Below are 26,357 nucleotides of genomic sequence, written 5' to 3'. Positions count from 1 at the left end.
TTAGTGATGATGAGCACTTTTTTATATGTTTGTTGGCCGCTTGTATGTCTTCTTTTGTGACATATCTGTTCATGTCTTTGCCCATTTTTAAAATGGGGTTATTTGGAAAAATTTTTAAATGAAATCTTTGATAGTGTTTTCAGAACTGCATGGAAGAGAGGGGAACTGAAGACATACATTGCTTCTTTACAACTTCTGTTAGGGATTACCGTGTTTTATTTCTGTCTGGTCATATTCCTGGTGTAAACAGTGCAGACTCTCTCTTTATTCCATGGACTCTATAGTATCTAATAAGATGAGGATGCATTTGGCCAGTTAGGCTTGACGTGGTATAGCTTATGCTGAACTCCTGGAATGGAAGTAAAATATCCTCTAGTCTTTCTCAACATGTGTCTGTGTCTTTGTCTGTGTGTGTCATATTGCAAATATTTATTTTGGAAAGAATTGTTCCATTTCTCTTTCCCTGCTCCTAAAATAAATAAATATAGAAACAGACACATCACCTTTAACTGAAGTAAAAAGTAAATAATGAACTGGAAAAATATTTGAAATTTATAAGAGGAGACATAGTTACATACATAATACATAAAAAACTACGTGTAATTAACCAGAAAAATTGTGATAAATAAATGTTCAAAATATATGTATATGTAAATTGCAAATGGACAAATGCCAAGACCCATAAGAATGTTTTCAGTGTTTATTCCTTACTAGTAATATAAATATATAAACTTAGAGATTAAAATATATTCATCCATTATATTAGCAAATTTGCTATTGTCTTTTTTCTCTGATGATAGTATACTGTGTAAGCTCTCTCCATTTTTGATAGGACTGTAACTTGGAACAATCTTTCTGAAAAGTCATTTGTTAATACAGATCAATGATCTTTGAAATGTATATCCCATTTGACCCAGTTTCCTGTTTCGCAAAAGCCTATTCTACCATCAAGAAGTGCTTTGCAGCATTGTTTGAATGTTAATTTTTTTTTATTGATGTGAAATTCACATAACATAAAATTAATCATTTTAGACCAGGCACGGTGGCTCATGCCTGTAATCCCAGCACTTTGGGAGGCTGAGGTGGGCAGATCACCTGAGGTCAGGAGTTTGAGGCCAGCCTGACCAACATGGTAAAACTAAAAATACAAAATACTCTACTAAAAATACAAAAATAAGTCGGGCGTGGTGGTGGGTGCCTGTAATCCCAGCTACTTGGGAGGCTGAGGCAGGAGAATCACTTGAACCCGGGATATGGAGGTTGCAGTGAGCCAGGATCGTGCCACTACACTCCAGTCTGGTGACAGAGCGAGACTCCATCTCAAACAAAACAAAACAAAGAAACCAAAAACCAAAAACCTTGAACCCAGGAGGTGGAGGATGCAGTGAGCCGAGATTGAGCCACTGCACTCCAGCCTGGACGACAGAGTGAGACTCTGTCTCAAAAAAAAAAAAAAAAAAAATCATTTAAAAGTAAACAATTCAGTGGTGCTTAATACATTAACAGCATTTTGCAACTGCTACCTCTATCTTCTTCCAAAACATTTTCATCACCCCTGGAAAACTAACCATTAAGCATTCACTGCTTATTCCCTCCTCTCCCCAGCTCTTGACAGCCACCTGTATGTATATGTTTAACCAGACTAGGCTTTTTTTTTCTTTTCTTAATTATTCTGCTCCACCAGGAGGGTAGTATATGTTGAGTACATTTGTATTTGTAATTCTTAGGACTTTTAGGTTGCAAGTGGCAGAAACCCATGCCAAAGAGGATTTAATGACATACGTAACTAAACAGTCTAAGGGAGCGTTTGGCTTTAGAGATGACTGTCCACAGGGATGTGGTCAGGGTACTTACCCAGTCTCATATCCACTCTCTTTTCCCACCTCCCAACTTGGTGGAAAATTGTCTCTACCTTTGGTTCCGTGTTTTTGTTTTCTGTGCTTCTGCTTCATTCTCAGGCCAACTCTGCCAGGTACAGGTGTGGTGGTCTCTAGCATTGCCAGCCTGACATGTCCTGGCAGCTAGTAACCCTTGAGAGGAATGTGGCCACTCCCCTAGGGCCTGTACCCATTCCTGTACCAATCGCTGGGTGAGGAAGATGGGGTACTGTGATTGGTCAGCCTGGATCACTTGTCCTGTTCCTAGAGATAGAACCTCATTCTGGCTCCTGTCTTTCTGAGAAAGTAGAGGAAAGGCATTCTGGCACATTACCTCCCACAACAGAACTGCTTATAGCTCTGCCCACGCCCATTTGTACCACATGACGTTCATTGACTTTTGTGCTAATAATCATAAAACATTGAGCAAACCTTAGATGACATTCTGTAAATTCTATTTAAGATTATGGGAGTCATATTTGAGGATTATTTTTCTATTTTTTTAATTAAAAATTTTTTTTTGAGATGGAGGTCTCACTCTGTCACCCAGGCTGGAGTGCAGTGGTGTGATCACAGCTCACTGCAGCCTTGCTCTCCCAGGCTCAAGTGAGAGGATTATTTTTCTAGTTTGATGGAAGTAAAGCGTTGCCCTTTTAACAAATGGGATTGACCACTCTTTAAGTCTACATAGCTTAGACTATTTCCACTGTTTTTAAAGTCATTCCACATATAGTGACTGAGTGTCTGCTCTTTGCAGATGAAGCCCTAGCACTTTTGGGACTTTCATTCTATTAGGGTGGATGGACAATAAATAACAGGCTGGGTGTAGTGGCTCATGCCTGTAATCCTAGTACTTTGTGAGGCCCAGGCAGGTGGATTGCTTGAGGCCAGGAGTTCAAGACCAACGTGGCCAACACAGTGAGACCCCATCTCTAAAAATCAAAAACAAAAAAACCAAATAATAAATATATGATACAATTTCAGGTAATGATGATAGAAAAATTAAGCTTGATAAGGGTATGTGTATGCTTATTTAGATATTGGGGTGAGGGAAGGCCTCTCTGAAGGGAGGTTTGGACTGAGACCTGGGTTAAGCAAGGGAGCAGCTTTGTGATTATTTTTGGGGAATAGTGTTCTAAGCAGAAGGAACAGTAAGTACCAGGATCTGAGTCATAAATAGACTGGAAATCTCATGGAAGTCAATAGGGGTGGAGGGGTGGAGGATAGAAGGAACTGGGAAAGGAGCGGGGGTGGGAGAGGGGAAATAGGGATAAGATGGTGTGGAACTTTGGCATCCCAGTAAGGACTTGGGATGTTACTCTAAGTAAGATAAGATGGGGCACTCCAGTGAAGCTAAGAGCAGAGGAGTGATCTGAACTGACCTTTAGGTGTAAAGGAATCAATATGGTTCCCTCATAGAGACTACACTTGCTTGGTTAGCTTGCCAGAGATAGGTTTTCTGACCACAAGCTTTCTAACAAAGCTTTCTTTGGCTTACTTTATAAAAGGTCAGATCTTTGGCCCAAAAACCGACCAGTGACTGGAGGCAGACAAGAGAAGAGGGAAGAGAGAGAAAGAAGTAACAGAGAAGAGGAATGAGTGGCTGTGGAATCTGTAGCAAGCAAAGGTGTTAAGGAAGATGGGGACAGGCAGCCTGTGTCCCTCCTTACTGCAGCAGCGAGTAGTGATGAGAAGACAGGACGGAAACACTTTGTGGCCAGTGGGACAGGAAAGCTGGAGTACATTGGGCCATGTAATGGGCCCACACAGCGGCCTGAGCTTGTAACAATATGGAGACGGGCTTGCTGTTATCCCCAAATCTACTGACAGGCAGAGAGCAGGCATATTAAAAAGTGCCCCTGATGCTGACAAAAAAAAATGGAGATCTGTCAGTGGCTGGAAAAGAATGAGACCAGAAAAATGTTGATGGGTCAGTACAACAACAATTTAATATGAATGGTTGCAAAGGCAGCAAACACTGCAGATTGGCTCCACATCAGATATCCACCCAAATTAGGACCCCAGTTGTGCTTTATGTTGGTCTTTTCTCAATGGAAAGACCTGAGGGAATCTTGATCTTTGGCTCAGTGTTAATTGCAAAGATGTAATTCTATGAACCAGTGTTGCTAACTGAACCTTATGTCTTACTCAGAAAGGTAGCTGTGGTGTTTCAAAATATGACAGTATTAGGTTAGCTACATACAGGAGGACAATCATTTGTATTCTTCCAGAGACATCATTTCTGAGCATAAACCAGGTCTTTAGCACTTTTATAGTGTGCTATGAAGAAGCTTCTGTTCTGTCAGTTGACAGTCAGTCAGCGTCAGGTTTAAGCACAAGGAAAGGTTGACTCATATGGACTAAGGCTCCCAGGTCTTGGGAATGGGTCTCATTGTGACTGGAAATTTCATCACATCTTTGCATTCAAAAGTGTCAAACATTTGCTCATGCCTACTCAGTGCTAGCTGCTGAATGGCTGGACAGAGAAATGTCTTTCTGCCCAGTTCTATTATTTTTTATCCTTTTCAGTGAATGATGTCTAGAGAAACACAAAAACAGCAAAGCTTCTCCAGATAACTAGGTCATTCCAAGGCATTATGTACCATGTATGTGCTGTTACAGAAGGAGTAATTTAAAAGTTGGATGGAGAAAATTTAAGTCATTTGCTGTTTTTTACAACATTTTAGAATTGGTAAAGATACTCTTTTATATATTGTTTGGGTCTTAAGGTTTCTTCAAAGTTGAAAAGTAAGACAGGTTTGGAAAAAAGTATGGCGTGGTGTCATGATTGATGAGTTTTTTGCGGTAAATATTCAGGCTTTGAAAAAAATCCCTTTCTCGAACGCCCTGGAAGTACCCCCCAAAACAGCTTTATAGCTTTTTCTGGTTCTACAATTTTACATACTCATTATAAACATTTGGATAATATGAATATATGAAAAATAATTTAGGTATCAAGGGGTTCTCAAATTCTGCAGTCCCCTGCCAAGCATTACTAAAATCCCGGTGAACGTGCTTTCCAGGCTGGCTCTTGCTTGGGTGCATTCCTTTCTCTCTCTCTTCCCTGCACCTGCCTCGCTTACACACACAAACACGGTTTTACATGAATAGTCATCTGCATGGTCTAACACTGTGTTTTTGACTTAAAGCCTTGGATATTTTTCCACATCAGTAAGTGAAGAATTACATAAGACTTCAATGGCTGTAGTGTGTTCCGCTGGACTCCTATAACAACATTCCCTATCACCCATCCTTCAGGTCATGAGTTTCAGGCCTTCACATGCTGTTAGCAGATTGTGTGCCTGTGAGTGACTGCCCAGTGACCAGAAGGGCCTTCGGTTTCTTGTGTTAGGGACACAGCAGAGATGACAATATTGGAGGCTGCTCACAAGCTGGGATAATATGATGATTTCCTGGAGGTAAAGAGGGTTCCTTGGGGAAAGCCACTTCAGTCTTTACTGAGTTAATTTCACAGAAATGCCACCATTTTGAACTGTCTAGGAGGAAGGTCATTCCACCTGCAAACTGGCTCTGGTGTACTTTTTAAACAAACCAACTTCTGGGTGTACTTTTGTATTTAATAACTATTAAGTTCTGTGACTTGTACCATATCTCTCCTGTGTTCTTTTTGTTTTACAACAAAATAAAACAAAATATATTTCCAGGCATGCTTCCCTTAACCTCCTCCCTCACTTTTTTTTTTTTAAAGTTATGGTATCTTTTTTGAAATTTTATTTTTCATTTTTTTGAGACAACGTCTAGCTCTGTTGCCCAGGCTGGAGTGCAGTGGCTCAATCATGGCTCACTGCAACCTCCACATCCCAGGCTCAAGCCATCCTCTCATCTCAGCCTCCCAAGTAGTTGGGACTACAGGCACACGCCACCATGTCCCGCTAACCTTTGTATTTTTTGTAGAGATGGGGTTTCACCATGTTACCTAGGCTGGTCTTGAACCCTGGGCTCAAGTGATCTGCAGGCCTCAGCCTCCCAAAGTACTAGGATTACAGGTGTGAGCCACCACCGTGCCCGGCCAACTTTCTGTTAGTATTACACTTAATTGGGTGAACAGTATGGGAGCCTGACTGTCTGGGTTCGAGTCTTGGCAGTGACCTACCCTTTCTAGTGGGGGTGAGAATGGTACCCACCATCCTGTGGTTGTTGGAGGTTGAGTCAATGTATACAAAGCTGTTTTGTGAGCTGTTATTACTGTTAATCATAATTATTTGACATGAGACATTATTCGACAGCTGTAAACACTCTCCTCATCACTTTCCTGCCTCCTTAGTTAGAGGGGTGGAGGTGACTACAGCTCCTAGGCTGTAGTCATTTTATTTCCGTCTCCAACTTTTCCCCTCAGGAGCGATTTTGATTATAATGTAGGCTAGCTCCAATTCAGATCAAGAAAAGGAGGTCCAAGTGTGCATTGACTTTAAAATGTCTGATGAAACTTGATTCCTGATAGATAAATATATTAAAATGTAATATAACTCACATTTGATTTGGATATCAGTTTCTATAGTGTGTTTTATTATATTGGCATTTGATATCTGTTAAAAACAAAGTTTTAGAATCCCATATTTGAGAAACGTGTGTCAAAAATGTTAAGTAAAAATAGCTCTACTTTAAAAAACTTTAACACTAAGTATTTGGACTATATCTTTATACAGAATTACTTTTACACAAGGACTATCACTCCTGGATAACGGAGTGTTACTATTTATCTGATTTCTAAGAATTTGATGTCCTACATCTGGTTTACTTTATAGGAATAAAGAAATGAAAACAATATGCCTTCAGAAATGAAGTAGGATTAATATTATAATTTCTGTGATCATTTCAGTTGACATTAGTGTTTGTTTCCTGTTGGAATTGGCAAATTTTATTTCAGCTCTCTGCCTACAAGGATACTTTTGGTTGTAAGTAACAAAAAACTCAAATATAAGCAAGTAATAAGAATTTCTTTCTCCTATAAAAAGAGGTCCCAAGGCAGGGAGGCCCCAGAGTTGGCTAATTCATGAGTTCGGTGATGTTGACAGTCCAGATGCTTTCCACCTCTTGGCTTTGCTATCCTTAGTGTGGCAGGTTTGTCCTCAGGGTGGCAAAATGCCCACAGCCATTGCACCCAGATAGAATGATATCCAAAGGCAGGAAAAAAAGGGACACTTCTTCCTTAAAATCAGTAAAGCTTTTCTCAGCTATCTTCATCAGACTTTCTATTGTTTTGTATTGATCAGCATTGGGTCACAGGCTTGAGTCACTGGCAGGGAGCATGTTGCCACCATAATTGGCTCAGCAGTATCAGGTCCTCCCTCTGGGGCTGCGAACAGGCCAGCTTCCGAGAGGGGCACTGCTTTGTGGAGGAGGAGATCCCTGAGCAAATGGAGGCTCTGTTAGGAAGAGGGAGGGTCTGTTTGTGGTTGCTGGGTAAGGTGAAGGAGCTGGAGAGAAAGCAACAGTGTCTGCTCCAGGCTGCTCATTTTTTAGTTTAAAATACTATGAAGAATGCTTGTGGAAATAAATGGTCAGTTATGATAAATTTTTGAATATATATTTATGGAAAATTTTTTTATAATTTAAACAAGTATGTACAACATGGCTGTAATTGTATGTAAGAAACAAACCTGTCAGTGGAGCTAAAAGATGACTTTGTTTCATTTCCTATGGTCGTAGTCCCTTTGTGTTCCTATAAAGGAATAATGGGTAATTTATAAAGAAAAGAAGTTTATTTGGCTCATGGTTTTGCAGGCTATACAAGAAGCATGGCACCAGCATCTTCCTCTTTTGAGGGCCTTAGGAAGCTTCCATTCATGGTAGAAGGCAAAGGGGAGTGGGCGTCACATGATAAGAGAGAGGAGGTGGTGCCAGCCTCTTTGTAACAATCAGTTTTCATGGGAATGAATAGAGAACTCAGTCATTACTGTAAGGACAGCACCAGGATGTTCATGAGGAATCCACCCCCATGATCCATATGTCTTCCACCAGGCCCCACCTCCAATACTGGGGATCAGATTTCAACAAGAGATTTGGAGGGGACAAATATCCAAACTATATCACTTGGAATAGGAATATACACTTTAGGCCCCAACATACATCCAGAAGTTTTATGTCAGGGTTCTAGGCTCCCCTTCCTTCTGATGGACCAGGCTAGTGGTGCTTGGGCACAGATTACATGGGTATCCGCTATTGGCCCTGGAGAGAAGTGAAAATTGGCCATTGGATTAGCGGTGTGGAACTCCTTAGCGCAGTGTCGGGGAGTGGTGTCAAAGCCTGATTGGACTGGATGCTTTTGTTGGGTGGGTGATTTAAGGTGTTTGTTTTATTATACATCATAAATTATGTATATACAAAACTGGTTTTTTTCACATGGATTAAATATTTAATACAAAATTGTAAAAAATCTTTTGTATCCAGTACATGGCCTGTGCTCTGATAAATACTTTCAATTGAATCAGGTTGAAACTGAGACTGGGGTTTTATTGTGTGAATACGTTAGAGGGAGAAAGAGGCAGAGGGGTTGAAGGACAGTGAAATGACTGAGTAAAAAGAGGAACTGTGGAAGTTAAATTGAGAAAGAAGGGAAGTGAGGACTTGAGGGGCATCAGAGATAGTGACAAGATGGTGGGGTTATTGGATTCAAGGACCCAGTAAGGTTGAAGAGTTGTTGGACTTAGGGTTCCAGAAGGAGTGGGCAGGAAGGATAAGAAATAGCGGGTGACGAGAGAGTGGATTTCTTGAAACTGAGGCTTGCAGGTGGGGAGATTGTAAGTAATCATCAGGTCTAGGATCTGGCTGTGGGTGTGGGCGGCAGAGGTAGGGTAGAGGGCAACCTCATTAGAAATGGGGGAGTCAGGCATCATATATATAAATGTTGAAACCACCAGGAGTGAAGACAGTGCTAGTAATATACTGAAAGATAGTCGGGCCCTGGAATCTTCGGGAGAGTGTCTTGGGATGTGGGAAATATTGTGCAACTCCAGTCAGTGAAAGTTGGTACAGATGTAGTTGGAGGTAGATGGTGTGAGCAGCAGAGGAGCACTCTGTGTGTGAGGGAAGGACCAGAATGGTCTGGAGATTGCAGTGGGGAGCAAGGGGGCCACCTATCTCATCTTAGGCTTGGTGGTATGTGAGTGTAGGAGGAAGACAAAAGCCTTACCAGGCAGACTGCAAGGAAGCAGTGTGCTGAGGGGACTTCCAGGTTTCAGGTACAGCTGAAAGGAAACAGCCTTTACAGGTGGCATAGAAGATGGAATTTGGTGAGCTTTATTGGATATAGTGGGTGGGAGGGTAGGGTGAGGAAGCTAGGGTGAGATTAGTGATGCCCAGAGCTGTGTGGGGGTGACAGTCAGAGATGAAGATCATGTGGGAATTGGATTTCCCAGGAGATGGATGGAAACCTGAGTGCAAGGCCTGATGGGATATCTCCTGATGTGTACCTAGGGGGTGGTCCATGATTACTTCTAATTATAGTCTCCTTACTGAGTTTGGTTTCTTAGGCAGCTCACGGTAGCTAGGCAAGGAGGAGGGAATGGGGGGTCTTGCAAGGAGCAAGGGGAGGATCTCCCATCACTCTGGTGGGGTGCTGTGTATTAAAGGAGGGGCCAGGGTTATCTTGAGTACGTTATTACTTAAGTTCTGGATGACTTCAGGAGTAATTCCATATCAAATGTTTCCAGTGATGTTTATGCTAAAGTGGGTGCAGATTGAAGGTATAATACTTCAGAGAATTTTTCTGAAATACGAAATCTTGATGACATTAGACAAGTGTACTTGTAGAATACACTTATGTCTTTGGGTTCATAAAGCTTTGCAGAAATTCTATAAATAACCTTAGACTGAAAAAGATATGACAGAGATGAGGGGGGTAGTGGACAGGGAAGGTTTGGGGAAGGGTGAGTGAGGTTAGGGGTGGATTTTCTTGAAGCAGAAAATCCAGGAAGGGATTTGCTGCTGGTATTTCGGTTTGTGGGATGGAACTCAGATGACAGGCCAGGAACTGAGGGAACCTCTGCCCTGAGCTGCTGGCTGAATCTGCAGGAGGAGTGAGCTCCCTAACTGAGAGTGATTATGTTAATTTTCTTTAATTTTTGAAACTCCTTGTAACAATTGTATTGAGTCTTTTTTGTGATCTCTACCAATTTTCCTCACTTTAATTGAGAGGAGGAAATTGCGGGCCTGAGGACGTATTGTATTTTTTTATTTTTATCTTTTTGAGACGGAGTCTCGCCCTGTCACCAGGCTGGTGTGCAGTGGCGCGATCTCGGCTCACTGCAACCTCCGCCTCCCGGGTTCAAGTGATTCTCCTGCCTCAGCCTCCCAAGGAGATGGGATTACAGGCATGCACCACCATGCCCAGCTGATTTTTGTATTTTTAGTAGAGACGGGGTTTCACCATGTTGGCCAGGATGATCTTGACCTTTTGACCTCATGATCTGCCCGCCTTGGCCTCCCAAAGTGCTGGGATTACAGGCGTGAGCCACTGTTCCTGTCTTATTTTATTTTTTAGAAAGTGTGATTTTGGTAATATTTACTCATAGTTATGCCTTAAGTTTTACATTTGTAGCAGGCATAATATATATGTGTGTGTAAAACAAATATGATGGTGATAATTCCTTGCTGTTTTGTAAAAAATAAGTTGTTAAAAGGTAAAAGAATATAATTAAATTAACATAAATTCACTTAAAATATATCAACAGGTTTAAAAATTTTAGTGCTGAGGAGGATGTTTCTGATTTCAGATTTTTCTTACATAACATAGAGACTTTTATATAATAGATGGTATATAAAAGGTAATTTAACAATATGAATGCTATTGGTAACTTAAGGGATGAACATACATTTGCTCCATCATTCTTTCGAAAATGTTACTGTTTACTAGAAATTAATACTAGCTGCAGGGTGGACCTTCATTGCTTGTTACTTTTAGTAATTTATCATCTGTATCTAGGGTAGTAGTCCTGACTCCTGATTTGGAGGAATCTTTTTTGGTCCATTATTGTAAGAGGTTTTACCTCGATTTTTAAAAAATCATTTTTGTTATTTGCTGTGACCTTCAGGAATGCTTGAAAGGATTAATTATGAAGCCTCTCTATATATCTAAATTCTGCGGTTTGATGTGTTTCTTTAGTACACATGTATTCAATACCTGTGCTTTGGCTGAATGGAGACCTGACACTCTCTGCTAACAGTCTGGTCAGGGAGACTGAGGTATAGAAGTAGGAGGGGATCTAAGAGCAGTATGTGAGGAGCTGGGCAAGGTGTCCTTACCTGTGAACTGACTTGTGGGGATGACTAGGGCTTAGCTAAGGGGACTAAGGGGATTCTGTGCTTCCTTCACAGCCCACTTCCTGTTCCATCCTTCCCCACCTGGGCTTGTCACACCGCATCTTTGACCAGATCTCGAGTTTCATGCCATGATAGCACTGGGGCTGGAGTCTTTTGTCTGATGCATTAAGTTTTCTGCTTTGTAAATTAGTATTTTCATCCACATGAATACTTTGTATTTGCAAATAATCAGTCCAGGATACTTTTTTTTTTTTTTTTTTGAGATGGAGTTTTGCTCTTGTTGCCCAGGCTGGAGTGCAGTGGCGCAGTCTTGTCTCACCGCAACCTCTGCCTCCCGGGTTCAAGTGATTCTCCAGGAGACATTTTAAAGTCTGTATTTATAGGCATTTTTCAGATGTGAATTTCTCTTTAATAATGATGATGATAAGAGTGTTGATTGGCCATTAAAGCCAGTCATCCCTGGTATACCTCCTGTTTAATGATCTGATTGCCTGCTGAATCTGGAAAGTCTTATTTTGTAGGTTTTTGCCTCCTGATGTAGATAAGCTTCTAACCTGCAGTTAGCACATTACTGCACGCACGGGAGGTACCGAAACATACTGGCTGGTGTCAGGAAAAGGAATTCCTGCCTTCACTCTGGCTAGCATGGATCACTGTTGACAGAAAGTTTGTGTCAGTGGGCAGCCTCTGTAACTTGGATTCATTTTTCCTGCTTTTCCTTCTTTAATGGAGGGGATGATGTGTTATACTTGGGGGTATCTCTTCATAGGTTTGCTGGCTCTTATGACCAGTGAGGCTGTTCTGTACTGAGTTTCTTCTTCCGCACCACCATTTCTATAATAGTGTTGCATAACAAACCTTCCCAAACCTAGCAGCTTCCGTGAGCTTTACAGCAACAGGCATCCATTTTTCTCCCTCACTGTGTTGGGTCTGTATTCGCTGGGGTGGTTCTTCTTCTCACTGAAGGTTGCCTGGGGTTGGCTCCAGACTGGTGGGTTGGGTTCAGCTTTTCATGAATTTTCTCATTTTGCTTGGATCAGCAACTACTTGGGGCTCTCCCAGCAACCACTGCCACATTTTTAAGGCCTTTTTGGCCAAAGCAAGTCAGGAGATCAGTCCTGGATCACTGTGGTTGGGCACCATCCAAATGTGTGGATGGAAGGAAGGAATGATTTGTGGCATTTCTGCAAACTACCCAGGGACCTAGGCAGCTGTTTAAATGTGAAATCACCAGAATCATATTAGCCTATAAGTAAGTAATGGTGCATTACTAATGATATCCATCCTTGTCCGCATTTTCTGTCTTGTGTCTGACTAGTTCTTTTGCACTTCATTATTTTCCTTGTTCTCACTGAGTGCTTCTGAATGACTGTTTTATTAAGTTGTCAAGTTTGCCTTACATTCTTCACTTACCCTTTTTCCTATCACCAGCCTGTTATCTTGATCATCAGGCCTTCAGTGCCATTATCCAGGGAATTTCACTAAAATAGTAAAGGACATCTATCTTCATCTACACACAGGACTATAGGCAGGGCTTGGATGGCTCTTAGTTCTGGCTTGGGAATGGAGGGGTGTAGGCAGTATAGAAGGTGCAGGGGGGTCATTCCCTATTAGAGGAGAACTGAACACGAGCTCCTTCCTCCCTTGATAGCATCCCACTGGGGCTCCTGAGTGAGATGAGGACTTTTTCCCTTCCTTTGGTGCTTTCTAGGGGTCTGCTGAAGCAGGTTTTTGTGAGACTGTGTTATGACCCTTCCAAATAAAAAGCAATAGAATTGCTATTGAAGAGGATTATATGTGGAAGGAAATAGGTGGATAATCCCACTGGTTTTGTGGGTGTGTATACTGGTAGTACTTACTGCTGTATTAGGATTAGTGACCTTTGCTAGGAGCAAAGTAATTCTAAAACTACTGACATTTCTATAATGCGGACTGAAGCTCTTATAAGCATTCTACATATGCTCATTTTATCATCACAGCAGCCCTGTGATGTAAGAACCATTGTTAGCCCTATTTTTTTTTTTTTTTTTCTGAGATGTAGTCTCACTCTGTCGTCCAGGCTGGAGTGCAGTGGTGCGATCTCACCTCCTCCCAGGGTGAGGCAATTCTCCTGCCTCAGCCTCCCGAGTAGCTGGGATTACAGGCATGCGCCACCATACCCAGCTAATTTTTGTATTTTTAGTAGAGTTGGGATTTCACCATGTTGGCCAGGCTGGTCTTGAACTCCTGACCTCAAGTGATCCACCAGCCTCGGCCTCCCAAAGTGCTGGGATTACAGGTGTGAGCCACTATGCCTGGCCTGTTAGCCCTATTTTTAAGATGAAATTGAGGATTGGAGTGTTTAAATAACTTGTCCAAGGTCCTGTGGCTTCTGCATTTGAATCCAGGCAGTCTGCCCCAGAGGTTTTGCCCTCAACCTTTGCTGTTGCCTTCCAGCTAGATGTGGAGAAATACTTAATCAACAAGAGGTTTAGCTGGACAAAGGAGTGGAAGAGGGTGATTTTGGGTGGTATGTAGAAGATTATCTTTGGTTGGTGGTGCAGGAAAATGAGAAGTTAAAGGAGATTTCTTTAAAAATTCAGAAATGACCTCTAGCTCTGCCAGGCTGTCTGCTGTTTGCTTCTCTGTGGTTAATTTGGACATGCTTCCCTGAGTTCTGTAATAGTAGTAAGCCAGTGTGCTAGCATCCATTCCATGCCAGACCCTGGAAGCCATCCCTTCAAAGGCGGGTTCCCATCTGGACTCTGGAGCGTGGCCTTGCCCTCCCTCCCTTTTCCCTACAGCCCTGAGAGGCTGTGGGGCAAGTTCCAGGAGCTGCTTCTTCAGTGTCACTCAGTCCTGTTTCTTACCTTGGGCTTTTCCTCCTGCTCTTTCTCCTCTGGCTCTCCTGCTCATCCTCAAGGTGATGATTTATTTCTTTTATATTCCTGACTGATTTATTCCCATTTGTCCCTTTGTACCACTCAGTTATGGAGTCGCAGGACCAGAGCAGGGGTTCTGTTGACATCCCCAACAGGCTGTGTTACCTTGGGCAGGTCACTGGAGATCCTGACCCTGAGGTTTCTTTCTCTTAATCACACCTGCCCATCTATTTCATTGGGCTATGGTGAGGGTCAAATAAAATAAACTCATGAACATTTCCTTTAAAGCATAACGCATGACATAAATGTATGACATTAGCATTCCTAGCTTCCCCATGTGGCCTTATCCACTCCCTGTTTTGGTGTCCCGCATGGGCTTCAGCCATGGTGCCTGTTCTGTTACTTGTTTGTTTACATGTGCACCCCTGAGGGCCTCGGGTCTTATTCTCTTTGAATTTTTTAAAGCTTAGCACCGCACTTGTTGACATGGATAGGGGCTAGTAAATGTTTGAATGAGTGGGTCAAGAATGCCTGTCTGAAGGAAGTTTGTGGTCATAGTTGTCTTTTTTTTTTTTTTAATTGAGCAAAGCCTTCCTGTTATATCTCTGTGTTTCTTGAAATTAGCCTTGTTGAGCCGAGATCGCGCCACTGCACTCCAGCCTGGGCGACAGAGTGAGACTCCGTCTCAAAAAAAAAAAAAAAAAAAAAAAAAAAATAATAATAATAATAAATTAGCCTTGTTAAAAATTAGGCTTTTGATCCTTTCTTGTGTTTCTTTTTGCAGGTTGCTAAATTCCATTGCCTGTGATTGTCTTCCCTGAGACCTATGCTTGCTTTATAAATATTCTTCTGATGAGTCTTTTAAAAAAAGACAAATCAAGAAATGATTCTAGATTTTGAATTAAAGATAAAATATCTGATATTTGTTATTTGGTTATTCATTTAACAAATGTGTTAAGTACCTTTCTTGTACCAAGCTCCGTTCTTCAGGCTGGGGATGCAACAGTGAACAAAGCAGATGAGATTTCTGCCTTCATGCCGCTTACATTCTAGCAGCCAGACAACGAGGCAGCAAATTAATAAAGGGATGATTTCAACTCTTCTGAAGTGCTGTCAGGGGGAATTGCGTGAAGAGGGTGCCCAGACCACTGAGGAGTTCTCAACACATGTACATAAACTGAGTGTGCTGTAGATGCTATGCTTCTGGGTTCACTGTGTTTTGGGTTCCCTGGAATGTATCTAGTTGTCTTGTTAGTGAGTACTTAAGCTCAACACCACCAATGCCTTATCCACAAGAAAGATATTGGATGGCTGAGGATAAAGGTGGTTGTTACCTGGACTTTTGAGCTCATGAGGACATCTCAGTGTGTAAGAGGGATCCTTAAACATGCTGAGGACCCTCTTTGTTTGGTTTGCTGATACTTGAGTGTCTGAGGGAATGAGGGAATAAGGGAGGGAAAGATGGGGACTTGTTGATCTCCCAGTAGCTTTCTGTGCCAGCTTGCTGCATCAGCACACCCATATCCTCCATGCTAGAGAAATTGTTTGCCAGCTTATGGCATTCTGTGTCTGAGGCACGTTCACTGCAGAGCCTACCAAGGGAGAGGGCTGGGGGGAGGAGGAAATGTGGAGTGACACATGGGGGCACTTGCAGGTTTCTTTGAGGAAGTCATGTGTGATCCAGGTTCTGAAAGAGGAGACCTGTTGATTAAAAAAATTAAAGTTAGTTTTATTCAGAAGTCTTGCTGAGGTTCGCAACCAGGGAGAGTCAGAGAGTGTCTGTTAGACTGCTCCAAAGTAGTGCTTTAGCCTACAGTTTATATACAGGTGGCGCACTCTGCATGTGCTCAGAAGTTACATTAAGTGTGCTCAGAAGTTACATTAGAGCAAAATCTTACCAAGGTTTGGGTGTGAGGGTCCATCTGGTTATAGATTATAGAGGCGTAGTCATTAATCCTGTCAGATATTATCTTATATACAAGAAGAGGCAAGGGCTAAGACGATTGTATCTTTTTTGAAAATGCGGTGATTCAGGCAGGAGATGTGGGAACCGGTGCTGTATCCTGCTTATCATCTTCAGGGCATTCTTCTGAAGGGCTGCGCCGAGTCTTTGAGTCAGGGGCTTTGTAAAATTCTGCTGGCAAGGGGTTTTGTGCAATTCTGCTGTTATGTAAGCAGGATGAACAGACATAGTGTCTACATTTGCTACTTTGTCTCATACACTGAACCAGCTGCATGAAGATCTGGGAGTGGGGGTAGCATCCTGCAGGGGCCCCAAGTGAAGAATATGTTTGGGAAGTTTGGGGAATGGAAAGAATCCACAGTGGTTAGAGGATAGGGAGTGAAGGGGAGAGTGGTGTGCAGTGAAGTTCGTGTTGAGTGGGGGAAATCAGACAGGGCCTTGCCCAGCCATGGTAAAGAGTTCGGATTTTAAGTACTACTGGAGGCAGATGGAAGGTTTTGAGTGGAGGAGTGGTCTGATTTGACTGACTCTATTAAATATTCGAGTTGGCCGCTTTGGGGAATGCAAGAAGAGTGGAAGCAGGGAACCCAGGCAATGGGCAGAGGTCACAGCCTGTGTGAGGGTTCATGGCCACATAGACCAGGCAGGGCCGTGGAGAGCAGAAGCAGTCCAGGGCTGGAACACGTACGTGTTAAAGGCAGGCTAACAGAATGGCATTCTGGGGATGGGTAGTGAGGAATGATGCCCAGGCTTTGGCCAGAGCAGCGGGGTGGATGGGGGTTCCAACTTACTGGGACGGAAAAGCCAGAAGGAAGAATAGGATCTGATGGAGGACTTCCCTGTGGACGTGTTTAATTTGAGAGGCCTTTAAGACCCTCACGTGGAGAAATCAGCTGGCAGCAGTCTGTTGAGACTAGAGCCCACAGTGGGAGATGTCAGGGCTGCAGATGGAAATCAGAAGTCCTCAGCAGAGATGAGATGAGATTTGTCTTTTGATTGCCCCAAGGATTGAGGGTTAGGCTATTTCTTCCCTGTAGGTTTATAAGTTGTAGTCATTATTTTATCATTGTATGTGTAGGCTAATTCATGGATTCTCAATTCATTCAAGAAAATATTGAACTAAATATTGTGCTAGATGCATGGGACATAATGATTCACGAGATAGACTGTGGGTTCTGTGAGGGCAGGGAATATGTCTCATAGATGAGACAGATTATTCCATCAGAATTAAGTCAGGAATTCAATCAGAATTCCACCAGAATTAAGTAAAGTGTGATGTGTTCTGTGACAGGGAAGCATAGAGTGGGGGCCACACAGCAGAGGCGCAGACCTAGTCTTGGGGGTAAGATGGGGATGTTTTAGCTGACTAGTGAGGGTGAGTAGGAGCCAGCTGAGTGAAGCTGGCTTCAGAAAGAGGGCTCAGTTAGTGGTAGATGGGCTAGCAGTTTGCATTAGAGTTGAAGTGTACTGAACTCTTCCTTGGAACTGGCAAATTCTCCACAAGGCACTCAAGGATTCCTTGTCAAGATTGTATAGCTCGTAGGAATGTAAATATTCATGTGGGTTGGTGATACTAGTTTCATTGCTACCTGCTTTCACACAGTAAATTTGTTCCTTGCTAGGAATTTTCACAGCTGTGTGCCCAGTTTTATTTTGGTGCAGTAAATATAGTGTGAAATTGGCAGCTCATAAGACTTTATAAGCACCTTACATGCATTATTTCAAAGAGCCAGGGCACATTTTTGCACGAAAAGCTCTTATACAATTATCAGAGAAAAACAACTCTTCAGAATCATCTGCATTATTGCTAACGTTATATAATTTGAAAATCATAATATGTATGTTCACATAGATTCACAGTGTTAGGACTGCAAAAGCAATTGGTACCACACTGTTACAGACTGAAGAGCAACACATTTTTTTCTTGAGTAATCCTTGCAGAATTTTAAGGAAGCTTTTTGTTGTTTGTTTGTTTGTTTTTTGCTTTGTTTTGTTTTTAAGAGACAGGGGTCTCACTCTGTTGCCCAGGCTGAAGTGCAGTGGCTCAACCATAGCTCACTGTAGCCTCAGGAAACTCCTGGGTTCGGGCGATTACCCTGCCTCAGCTTCCTAAGTAGCTGGGATTATAGGTGTGAGCTACAATGCCTGGCTCCAGAAAGCTGTTTTTACTTTTCCTCAGATGCTAGTGTATTCTCCCGAAGTGCCAACTCCTTGGTCAGTACTCTGTAAATGGCACAAACAACCTTGTTTACTGAGGAAAATGTACAAAGGTGTGTTGACAGTGGATAACTACTTTGACCCCCCAGCATTGTGAGGTTTTACCCTGGCTGATCGGGGACCTTGGAAGAACTGGCTGTATTGCTAATCAGCCCCAGTGGGAGTTGTCACTGTGCTAAGTTCCCCACACCCCCGCCTATCTATCCGCAGTCTGTGGTTTAGCAAAACTGTCTAGTACAAGAGGGGCAACTCTAGGAACACATGGTAGATCCTACAGTGTCCATACATGAGTGGGGGCAGGTCATCTAGAAGCTTGTGGTTGGGGAGCATGTGCTAGTTCACTTGAGCTGGTTTCTCTTTTCATGCCCAGAGAGTTATGTTGGTGGGGAGGGAGCAGAGATTGGTCCATTTAGGAGCTCCACCAGCAAAGTTGTTTTTCAGAGGTACAAACCCATCCCTCTTCACGGCCTGTGTCAAAAACTGCCTCCTCCATGAACCTCTACTTCCTCATCCCGTAACAGGAAGTCATGTCCCTCCCCAGACCCGCCCCCGCTTACCTCCAGCCGTCTAGCTGGTCTGTTGTTGCTGGCTCCTGTCAGCTCCGACCTCCCTGAATTGGCCCCACAGTCTCCTGAGCAGGGCTGAGTGGTGGGTGGTTCAAGTAAGAACTCTCTTAGGTGGAGAATAAACAAACAGGAATACTGTTTTGTTTTGTATTGTCTTATAAGGGAATGAAACTAGTTGTACTTGCCTTCTTTTCCGAGAAGTTTGTTTCTAAATTCTTGTGATTTTATAAAGTGAATTGTCATAAATGGAAACTTTTTCTTTTCAGATAATGTGGATGCAAATGATCTTAAGCAGTTTTTTGAGACCAACTATTCTCAGATATATTTCATCTTCTATGAAAATTTTATAACACTGGAAAATAGTTTGAAATTAAAAGGTAAGCATTTCAGTAGTTTTTTTTTAAAAACATTTGGGCATTTTTATAAGTTGTATATATCATGAGCCACAAATTATACATTTTTAAGCTTTCTTTCTTGCCAAGCCTTTAGCAAAGCTGTGAGAGCATGGTGGACAGGGTGGCATCTTTGTTTCTCTTGAGCTTTCACTTATACGGATGTTAATTGAACAACACATGGCTAGCAAAAATAGCAGAAGGAACCCTTAGAAAGCATGATTTTCAAAGGAGTAAGTTACTTAAAAAGAAAGAAAAGTAATACATGCATACTATTAAAAAAACTTAGGTTCCATAAAAGGGTCTGAAATGAAAACTCAAGTGTCTGTTTCGCCCTGCTTGCAGAGGCAACCACTATTAAAGATTTCCTGCATCTCCTTCCAGATATATTATTAATGTATTATGTTTATATGTTTGTGACTATATTCTTTGAAAATCAAACCAACAAGGTCACATTATACATTCTGTTCTGTATACATTATACATCCTGTCACCTAAGTGGTAGGATAGTGTAGCCTGGGGAGCCAGACTGGGTTGGGAACCTGGCCCCACCCTTCTAGCTGTTTCTCCTTGGGCAAATTAATCTGTCTCTGAGCTGGCTTCCTCCTGTCAGCGTTAAACAGGTTCACAGGTATCCTAGCATTTTAGGACAGAGTTTGACACATAGTCCATGGTCAGTAAGTAGTAGCTGCTGTCACCATCTTCTTTCATTTTCATGTAGTCTGTGGGCTGAATCTGAATCCCCACAGCTCTATGAAGTAGATGTCATTCATTTATTTAAAAAATAAGCCATATGCATAAATAACTGTGAAAAAAGTTAAAAAGTCAGTTGTTCTGTAAGAGAGATTTAGACAGAATTCTGTGGTTCTTGGGAAGTGGGAGAGATGACTTCCTGCTGAGTATATAGATGAGGCTTTGGGGAAGAGGTGGCCTTGGGAATGGACCTTGAAGGACAGCAGGATTTCAGGTGGAAGAGAGCGGCACTGCTGCTGGAGGGGAGAACATGAGTAAAGGTAGGGCTGTTCTTACGACATGTATGGGAAATGCATTTTGTTTTTCTTGCAGCAAAGGTGTGTGAAAGAGATTTGCAGGAAATTAGATAATGCTTGCAAGGAGCCTTGAATTCTAGGCTAAGGAGTTTGGACTTTGTTCTGGAGGTGGTTAGAGCTCTTGAAAGTGTTTGTTACTATCACAAGTGTCTTGTAAAGTAGCAATTGAACCAGAGGCAAGAACACCAATTGGAAGGCTGATGCTGTCATTCATGTGAGGGATGGTGATGCCTGATCCAGGGAGGCAGTAGTTAAGGGAAAAGAAAAGTGTTGTGTCTCAGTGGGTCTACCATCTATGAGACTTGGTTATAAGGGAAAGGGAGAAGTCAAAGATGCTTTCAGGACACTGAGTCTGCTTTGTGAGGTGCCATTAGCAGCAGGAACCCTGGAGGGGAGCCAGATTTGGAAGGCAGGAGGGTGAGAGTGGCTTTGGGCAGTCTGTGTTTGAGGTGCGTGGGGGATACCTTGGTGTAGGTGTTGGCTGGACAGTACAATATAGGTGACTGGAGCTTGGGAGAAAAGAGGTGAAATCGTGCTATTGCCAAGGGAAAAAGTATATACAGAGAAAGAGAGTGATGGTCAGAACTTTTAGATAATTCCTTATTTTATTGGGTATATGCAAAGGAAAGTGATGGAGTAGTGGGAGGGGTACCAGGAAAGGGTTTTGTCACAGAGGCCCAGGGGAGAGAGAATTGAAGGCATGTAGAGTCAGCCTATTGGTGCATGAGGTGCAGCTGGGCTGGGGAGTAAGAGCTCATCAGTGTGGTTGTTAGTGAGTGCGGAGAGAAAGGTTCTAGGTGAGGAGCAGGTCGGAAGCCAAACAGATGGACATGGAGTCACAGGGCGGTGAGCTGGTGAAGATGACCCATGAGAATATCCTTTCAGAAAGTTTGATGTGAAGACACAGATTGTATCTCACCCTGGTCACGGGAAGGTTATTGAGGAGTGCATTGGCCTGTTTGCAGACTGAGGAGTGGGTCAGCTGGAGGGGGAGATAACTAATGGTGCAGGTGTTGGGGGAAGTGGGTTGAGACAGGTCAAGGAAAAAGAAGAGACATGGAGAGGAGCGTACAGGTGACCTTTCTATGTAAGGAGGAGCAGATAAGGGGATAGTGTAGATATGGAGACATTTTGAGGTGGAGAGGAAAAATCGAGGGACACCTTGTCAGATGCCCTGATTGCTCCTGTAGAACAGGCAGTTGTCAAGCATGGAGCGGAAGGAATTCAGGGTGAGGCACTGTGGTGGTCTTTGATTGTGGCCATTCTTGCAATCTACTGCAAAGAATCATAATGAAGAACCAATAAAAATAGTGAGATTTTTGAAGTCTTTTGCTTTTAGTATAATCTGTGTTCGATTGGAGTGCAGGGAAGACACTGTACCTTAAAAAAGAATAAAAGAAAATGCCTACAAGGAATAATGAAATAAATAATCTTGTGATAACTTGAGCCTTTGCAGTTATTCAGGCCAAAACTCCGGAGTTATTGGCTCTGTCTTCAAAATACATCCAGAATCACCGGCCTGTTCTCATTGCCTACACTGGTAACACTGAAACTCCTGATATCCTCACCTGGTTTATAGCATTAGCCGCAGAAATGGTCTCCCACCACACTTGTGCCCTCTCCCATCCCATAGTTTCTTGTCAAAAGAGCAGCTGGAGTCCTCCTTTAAAAATATGAGTCAGGCGCGGTGGCTCACACCTGTAGTCCCAGCACTTTGGGAGGCCGAGGCGGGCAGATCACGAGGTCGGGAGATCAAGACCATCCTGGTTAACATGGTGAAACCCCGTCTCTACTAAAAATACAAAAAAAATTAGCCGGGTGTGGTGGCGGGCGCCTGTAGTCCCAGCTACTTGGGAGGCTGAGGCAGGAGAATGGCGTGAACCCAGGAGGCGGAGCTTGCAGTGAGCCGAGATCGCGCCACTGCACTCCAGCCTGGGTGACAGAGCGAGACTCCATCTCAAAAAAAAAAAAAAAAAAAAAAAAAATGGGTCAAATCATGATTCTTGGCTGCTGTAAAATTTCAAACGGGTTATCATTCCCAGTTATTACAGTGGTCTCAGGCTCCACCTAATCTGCCTTCCTTTGCCTCACCTAGTCTCCAACCTCAGCTTCTCCAACTGTCCCGCTTGTGTGCTCCAGCCTTAAGGGCCTCTGACTGTTTTCTGACTAAGCCAGACATGTTCAGCTACAGGGACTTTGCACTGTTCAGTTCCTCTGCCTGGAATACACCTCCCCTAAATTTCCGTATGGCTTGCTTCCAAACCCCCACATTTCCATATGGCTTGCTTCCTAACCTCAAAGGATCTTTTCTCAGATGTTACCTTACCAGAGAGATGTTCTCTGACTTCCCCAGTCAAAATTGCATACCATCTTTTTTGGCTTCTGTGTCTGCATTCCTTCTTGTTTTTCTCACTCATTTATAGAATGCCCCCTCCTGCCAGAATATTAACTTGTTGGGGGCGGGGATTGTTGTCTGTTTTGCTCACTCCTGTATCCTCAGGGCCTAGAATAATCCCTGGCATATAGACATTCTGTAGTATTTATTCAATGAATGAATGAATGATATCTACTTCATTGAGCTGTGGGGATTCAGTTAGATCAGGGGTCCACAGCTTATAGCTGCCTGTTTTATAAATAAAGTTTTATTGGACAAGCCATATCCATTATTTATGTATTGTCTGTGGCTGATTTTGTACTGTAACAGCAGATTTGAGTGTTTGTAAGAGAGGCCTGCAAAGCCTAAAATATTTATTGTCTGACCCTTTACAGAAGAGGTTTGTTGATTCCTATATTAAATGATATGCGCCAAGCACTTAGCACGATGCTTGGTACACAGAGAGGACCAAAAATGGTAACCTCAGCTGCAGGTGTTGTAGGTTTTATTACTGTTGTTATTATCAATAGGACAGTGTGCAGTTGCCCCAAAAGATATACTACTTTTATAGTTATCTGCTCTATGACTTTTTATATTACCAACTTAGAAAGTTTTCGTTTGTGCTGTGCATTCTGCCACAATTTGAGCCAATAAGTAACTAGTTGAGAAATGAATAAATTACCCATCATAGTTTGGTAACAAGTTGGAAAACATGGAAGCTGTGTTCAAACAGCTAGCAAGGGGCAGCTCTGCTGGATGTGGATCCGAGCAGTGTGGCTTGGTTGTCTGTTTGCAATCCTAATGTGTTCTCCATACTGCCTCTTGCTATTTTTTGAATAAATGAATGTATGTTGAGGCTTACTAGTTTTAAGGTGCCTTTTAGCATAATTTGTAGTGTCCTGAAGTTTAAATGATGTCATGATAACTAATTATTTTTTAATATTCCAGGGAATAATAAGTCACAAAGGGAGGAGCTGGACTCCATCCTCTTCCTTTTTGAAGTAAGTTTTGATGAATTTATTTAGCTTTTATAATTCTTGTTGGAAATAAAGTATTTTTGATCTTTAATTTTATTTGAAGACAAATAAAAATGGCTGTTGGTGGACATATATTTTTTTCTTTCCTTCCTTCCTCCCACCCTCCCAATTTTACAAACTGTGCTACAAATAATTTTCTTGTGATTTTCTTTTTTTGCAAGCATGTGTGATAGTTTTTCCTGTATGGGTACCTAGATGTGAAATTATTAGATGGAGGAGTACACACATCTTAAATAGTAGCAGATATTGCTGAATTGCTCTCCAAAAGGTCATATATTCACACTGAGAAACTGCCCTGTAAAAAATAAAAAAATTAAAAAACCCCAAAATATTATATAAACTGATATGTAAGTCTTATGTAAATTTCCTGTACTCTAACATTAGAGATGATTCGTCTCATATATATAAATACATATATATAAATCTGACATGCAAAAACTTTTTTTAATATATATTTTTCTACTAGTGAGGTTATGATCTTTATGCATCTGTATATCTGTGTGCATTGATCATATCTTCAAAGTTGAAACAATGTTTGGGTGTGGTTTTTGACTTATTAAGCTTAAAGTCTTTCTTGTCCAAATGTATTAGATAAGTGGCCAGATTACGGGTACCTGGAGAACACACTCAGAACTGAATTATAGGTTCCGAAAGTTAATTGTTGGTTTTTTAGAAATTATTTGTGGTTTGAGAGGTGTAGGCTTAGGTTAGTGTGAGAAGATAAACTTTATAGCTGTAAAGGAAAGGCCTAATGTGAGCAGGTGCAGAGCTGGCTGGAGGGGGAAGCACTGTAGGAAAGATCTCCTACAGTAGGAGAGTTCTCCAGGGCCTTATGGTGAGGGGCTTTCTGGGTTTATGGAAAAAAAACAAGATATGGGAAACTTCCAGCCCAGGACTTGGCTTCATGGCTAGTGCTCAATAGCCCTGGTTCCCCTTTCTCTCCTTTGAGAGCTATACTCCTTTCCCAGAGTACAGATGTTGATTCACTGTTGATACACATATGTTGATACACATATTCTGTAGTGGTTATTATGTTTCCTGTGTTTACCCTCCTTTGAATGAAACCTGTGAAATGAGTTGTTTTTAACAGGATCTTTAATTAAGTGTGTTACTTAAATATGTATCTACTGACCATCATTTGTTTGTACTATTTTGTCAACTTAATTATATTATTTATGTAATGGTTAAAGAATCTATAACATATGTGAGTTAGGAAGCATAGTAATAAAGCACATACTCTTGACACCCTCCCCCTTCACCATTTTAGGAACTAAAAGCTACTTAGGTGCTCTTCCACCATCCTTTTTCACCTCTGTGGCAGTCACTCCCCTGCATTTCATCATTCTCTTTCTTTTAAAAAATGGCTTTGCCACATATATTTGTACCCTTAAATAATTTCTTGTGTGGTTTTGTTTTGTTTTGAGTGTAATAGAAATGATCTCCTGTGGTACATAATCACGTTCGACATGCTTTTTACCCTCAACATTAATTCTAAGATTTATCCATGTTTTTAAATTTAGTTCATGTTTATTCATTCCCACTGCTGGATTAAGTAAATATATGTGACTTGTTTAATTCCTACATTTTGTCTACAGGTTTTTTGTTTTCTTGGTAGACAGATTGTCTATGAGTAAGGAGTGGACATACTTGCCAGTTGGTCTGCTTTCCGCCCTGAGTCAGCCTTCCAGTACATTGGTAAATGGAAGTGATAAAGGGTCATCTTGTTTTTGATCTAAAGAGAGTTTTGTTAATGTGAAATATTGAGAGTAATATTTTCTGTAACTTTTTGGCAGATTCTCTATCAAATTAAATAACTTTGTTTCTATTCTTAGTTTGAGATTTATTTAAAAAATCATAGATGGGTTTTGAAGTTTTTAAATTTTTTCTTGAAAAAACTTGATTGAGATGATAATGATTCTTCTTGAGTATTAATATGGTGAATTACAGTTCTAGATTTTTGGATGGACTAATTACTATTACTATTATTATTATTATTATTTGAGTCAGGGTATTGCCCAGGCTGGAGTACAGTGGCGTGAACATAGCTCACTGTAGCCTTGACCTCCTGGGCTCAAGTGATCCTCCTGCCTCAGCCTCCTGAGTAGCTGGGACTACACGTGTGCGTCACGATGCCCAGCTAATTTTTTTTCTTTTTAATTTGTTGTAGACAAAGGGTCTCCCTATGTTGTCTAGGCTGGTCTCAAACTCCTGGGCTCAAGTGATCTTCCTGCCTTGGCCTCCTGAAGTTGTGGGATTATAGGCATGAGGCACTGCACCCAGCCTGGACTAGTATTTTGTTTGCATTTTTGGATCTCTGTTCACAGCTGAGGTTGGCCTCAGTTTTTCTTTCTCATACTCATGTTGTTTTTGACTGGTCCTGTGATAATGGTTATAAAACCTGTTGTCAAGCATTTCTTCTTTCTCTGTTATATAACATAGTTCTATAAGATTGGAATGAGCTGTCATTGAAATGTTTTTTTTACCTTTCCTATAAAACCATCTGCAACTGGGGTGCTTTTTTTACTTATGTGAAGATTTTAACCACTCATTCAATTTCTTTGATAGTTTTAGACTTGTTTTAGTATTATTCATATTTTCTGTTTTTTTTTTTCTTGATTCAAGTTTGGTAAGTTATATATTTTTCTAAGAATTTGAAGAATTCTAAGGATTTGTTCTTATCACCAAAGTTTTAAAATGTATTGGCAAAGAAGTGTCTCTTTGGAGAGTCATAATCCCTTC

General features: G+C 41.8%; 1 protein-coding gene across 2 annotated transcripts in view; it reads left to right on the top strand.

The window, feature by feature from the left end:
- Positions 1-26,357, top strand: part of RALGAPA2 (Ral GTPase activating protein catalytic subunit alpha 2) — a 326,457-nt gene that overhangs the window by 12,954 nt on the left and 287,146 nt on the right. For both annotated transcript variants that reach the window (XM_008962966.5, XM_063600987.1), the window contains exons 2-3: positions 19,033-19,143; positions 23,530-23,582. In XM_008962966.5, the coding sequence (XP_008961214.1) occupies positions 19,033-19,143; positions 23,530-23,582 (164 nt within the window). The remainder of the gene's footprint in view (positions 1-19,032; positions 19,144-23,529; positions 23,583-26,357) is intronic.

Source organism: Pan paniscus, chromosome 21 (assembly GCF_029289425.2).
Source record: "Pan paniscus chromosome 21, NHGRI_mPanPan1-v2.0_pri, whole genome shotgun sequence".
Lineage (NCBI taxonomy): Eukaryota > Metazoa > Chordata > Mammalia > Primates > Hominidae > Pan > Pan paniscus.
This window is presented reverse-complemented; position numbering and strand designations above follow the sequence as displayed.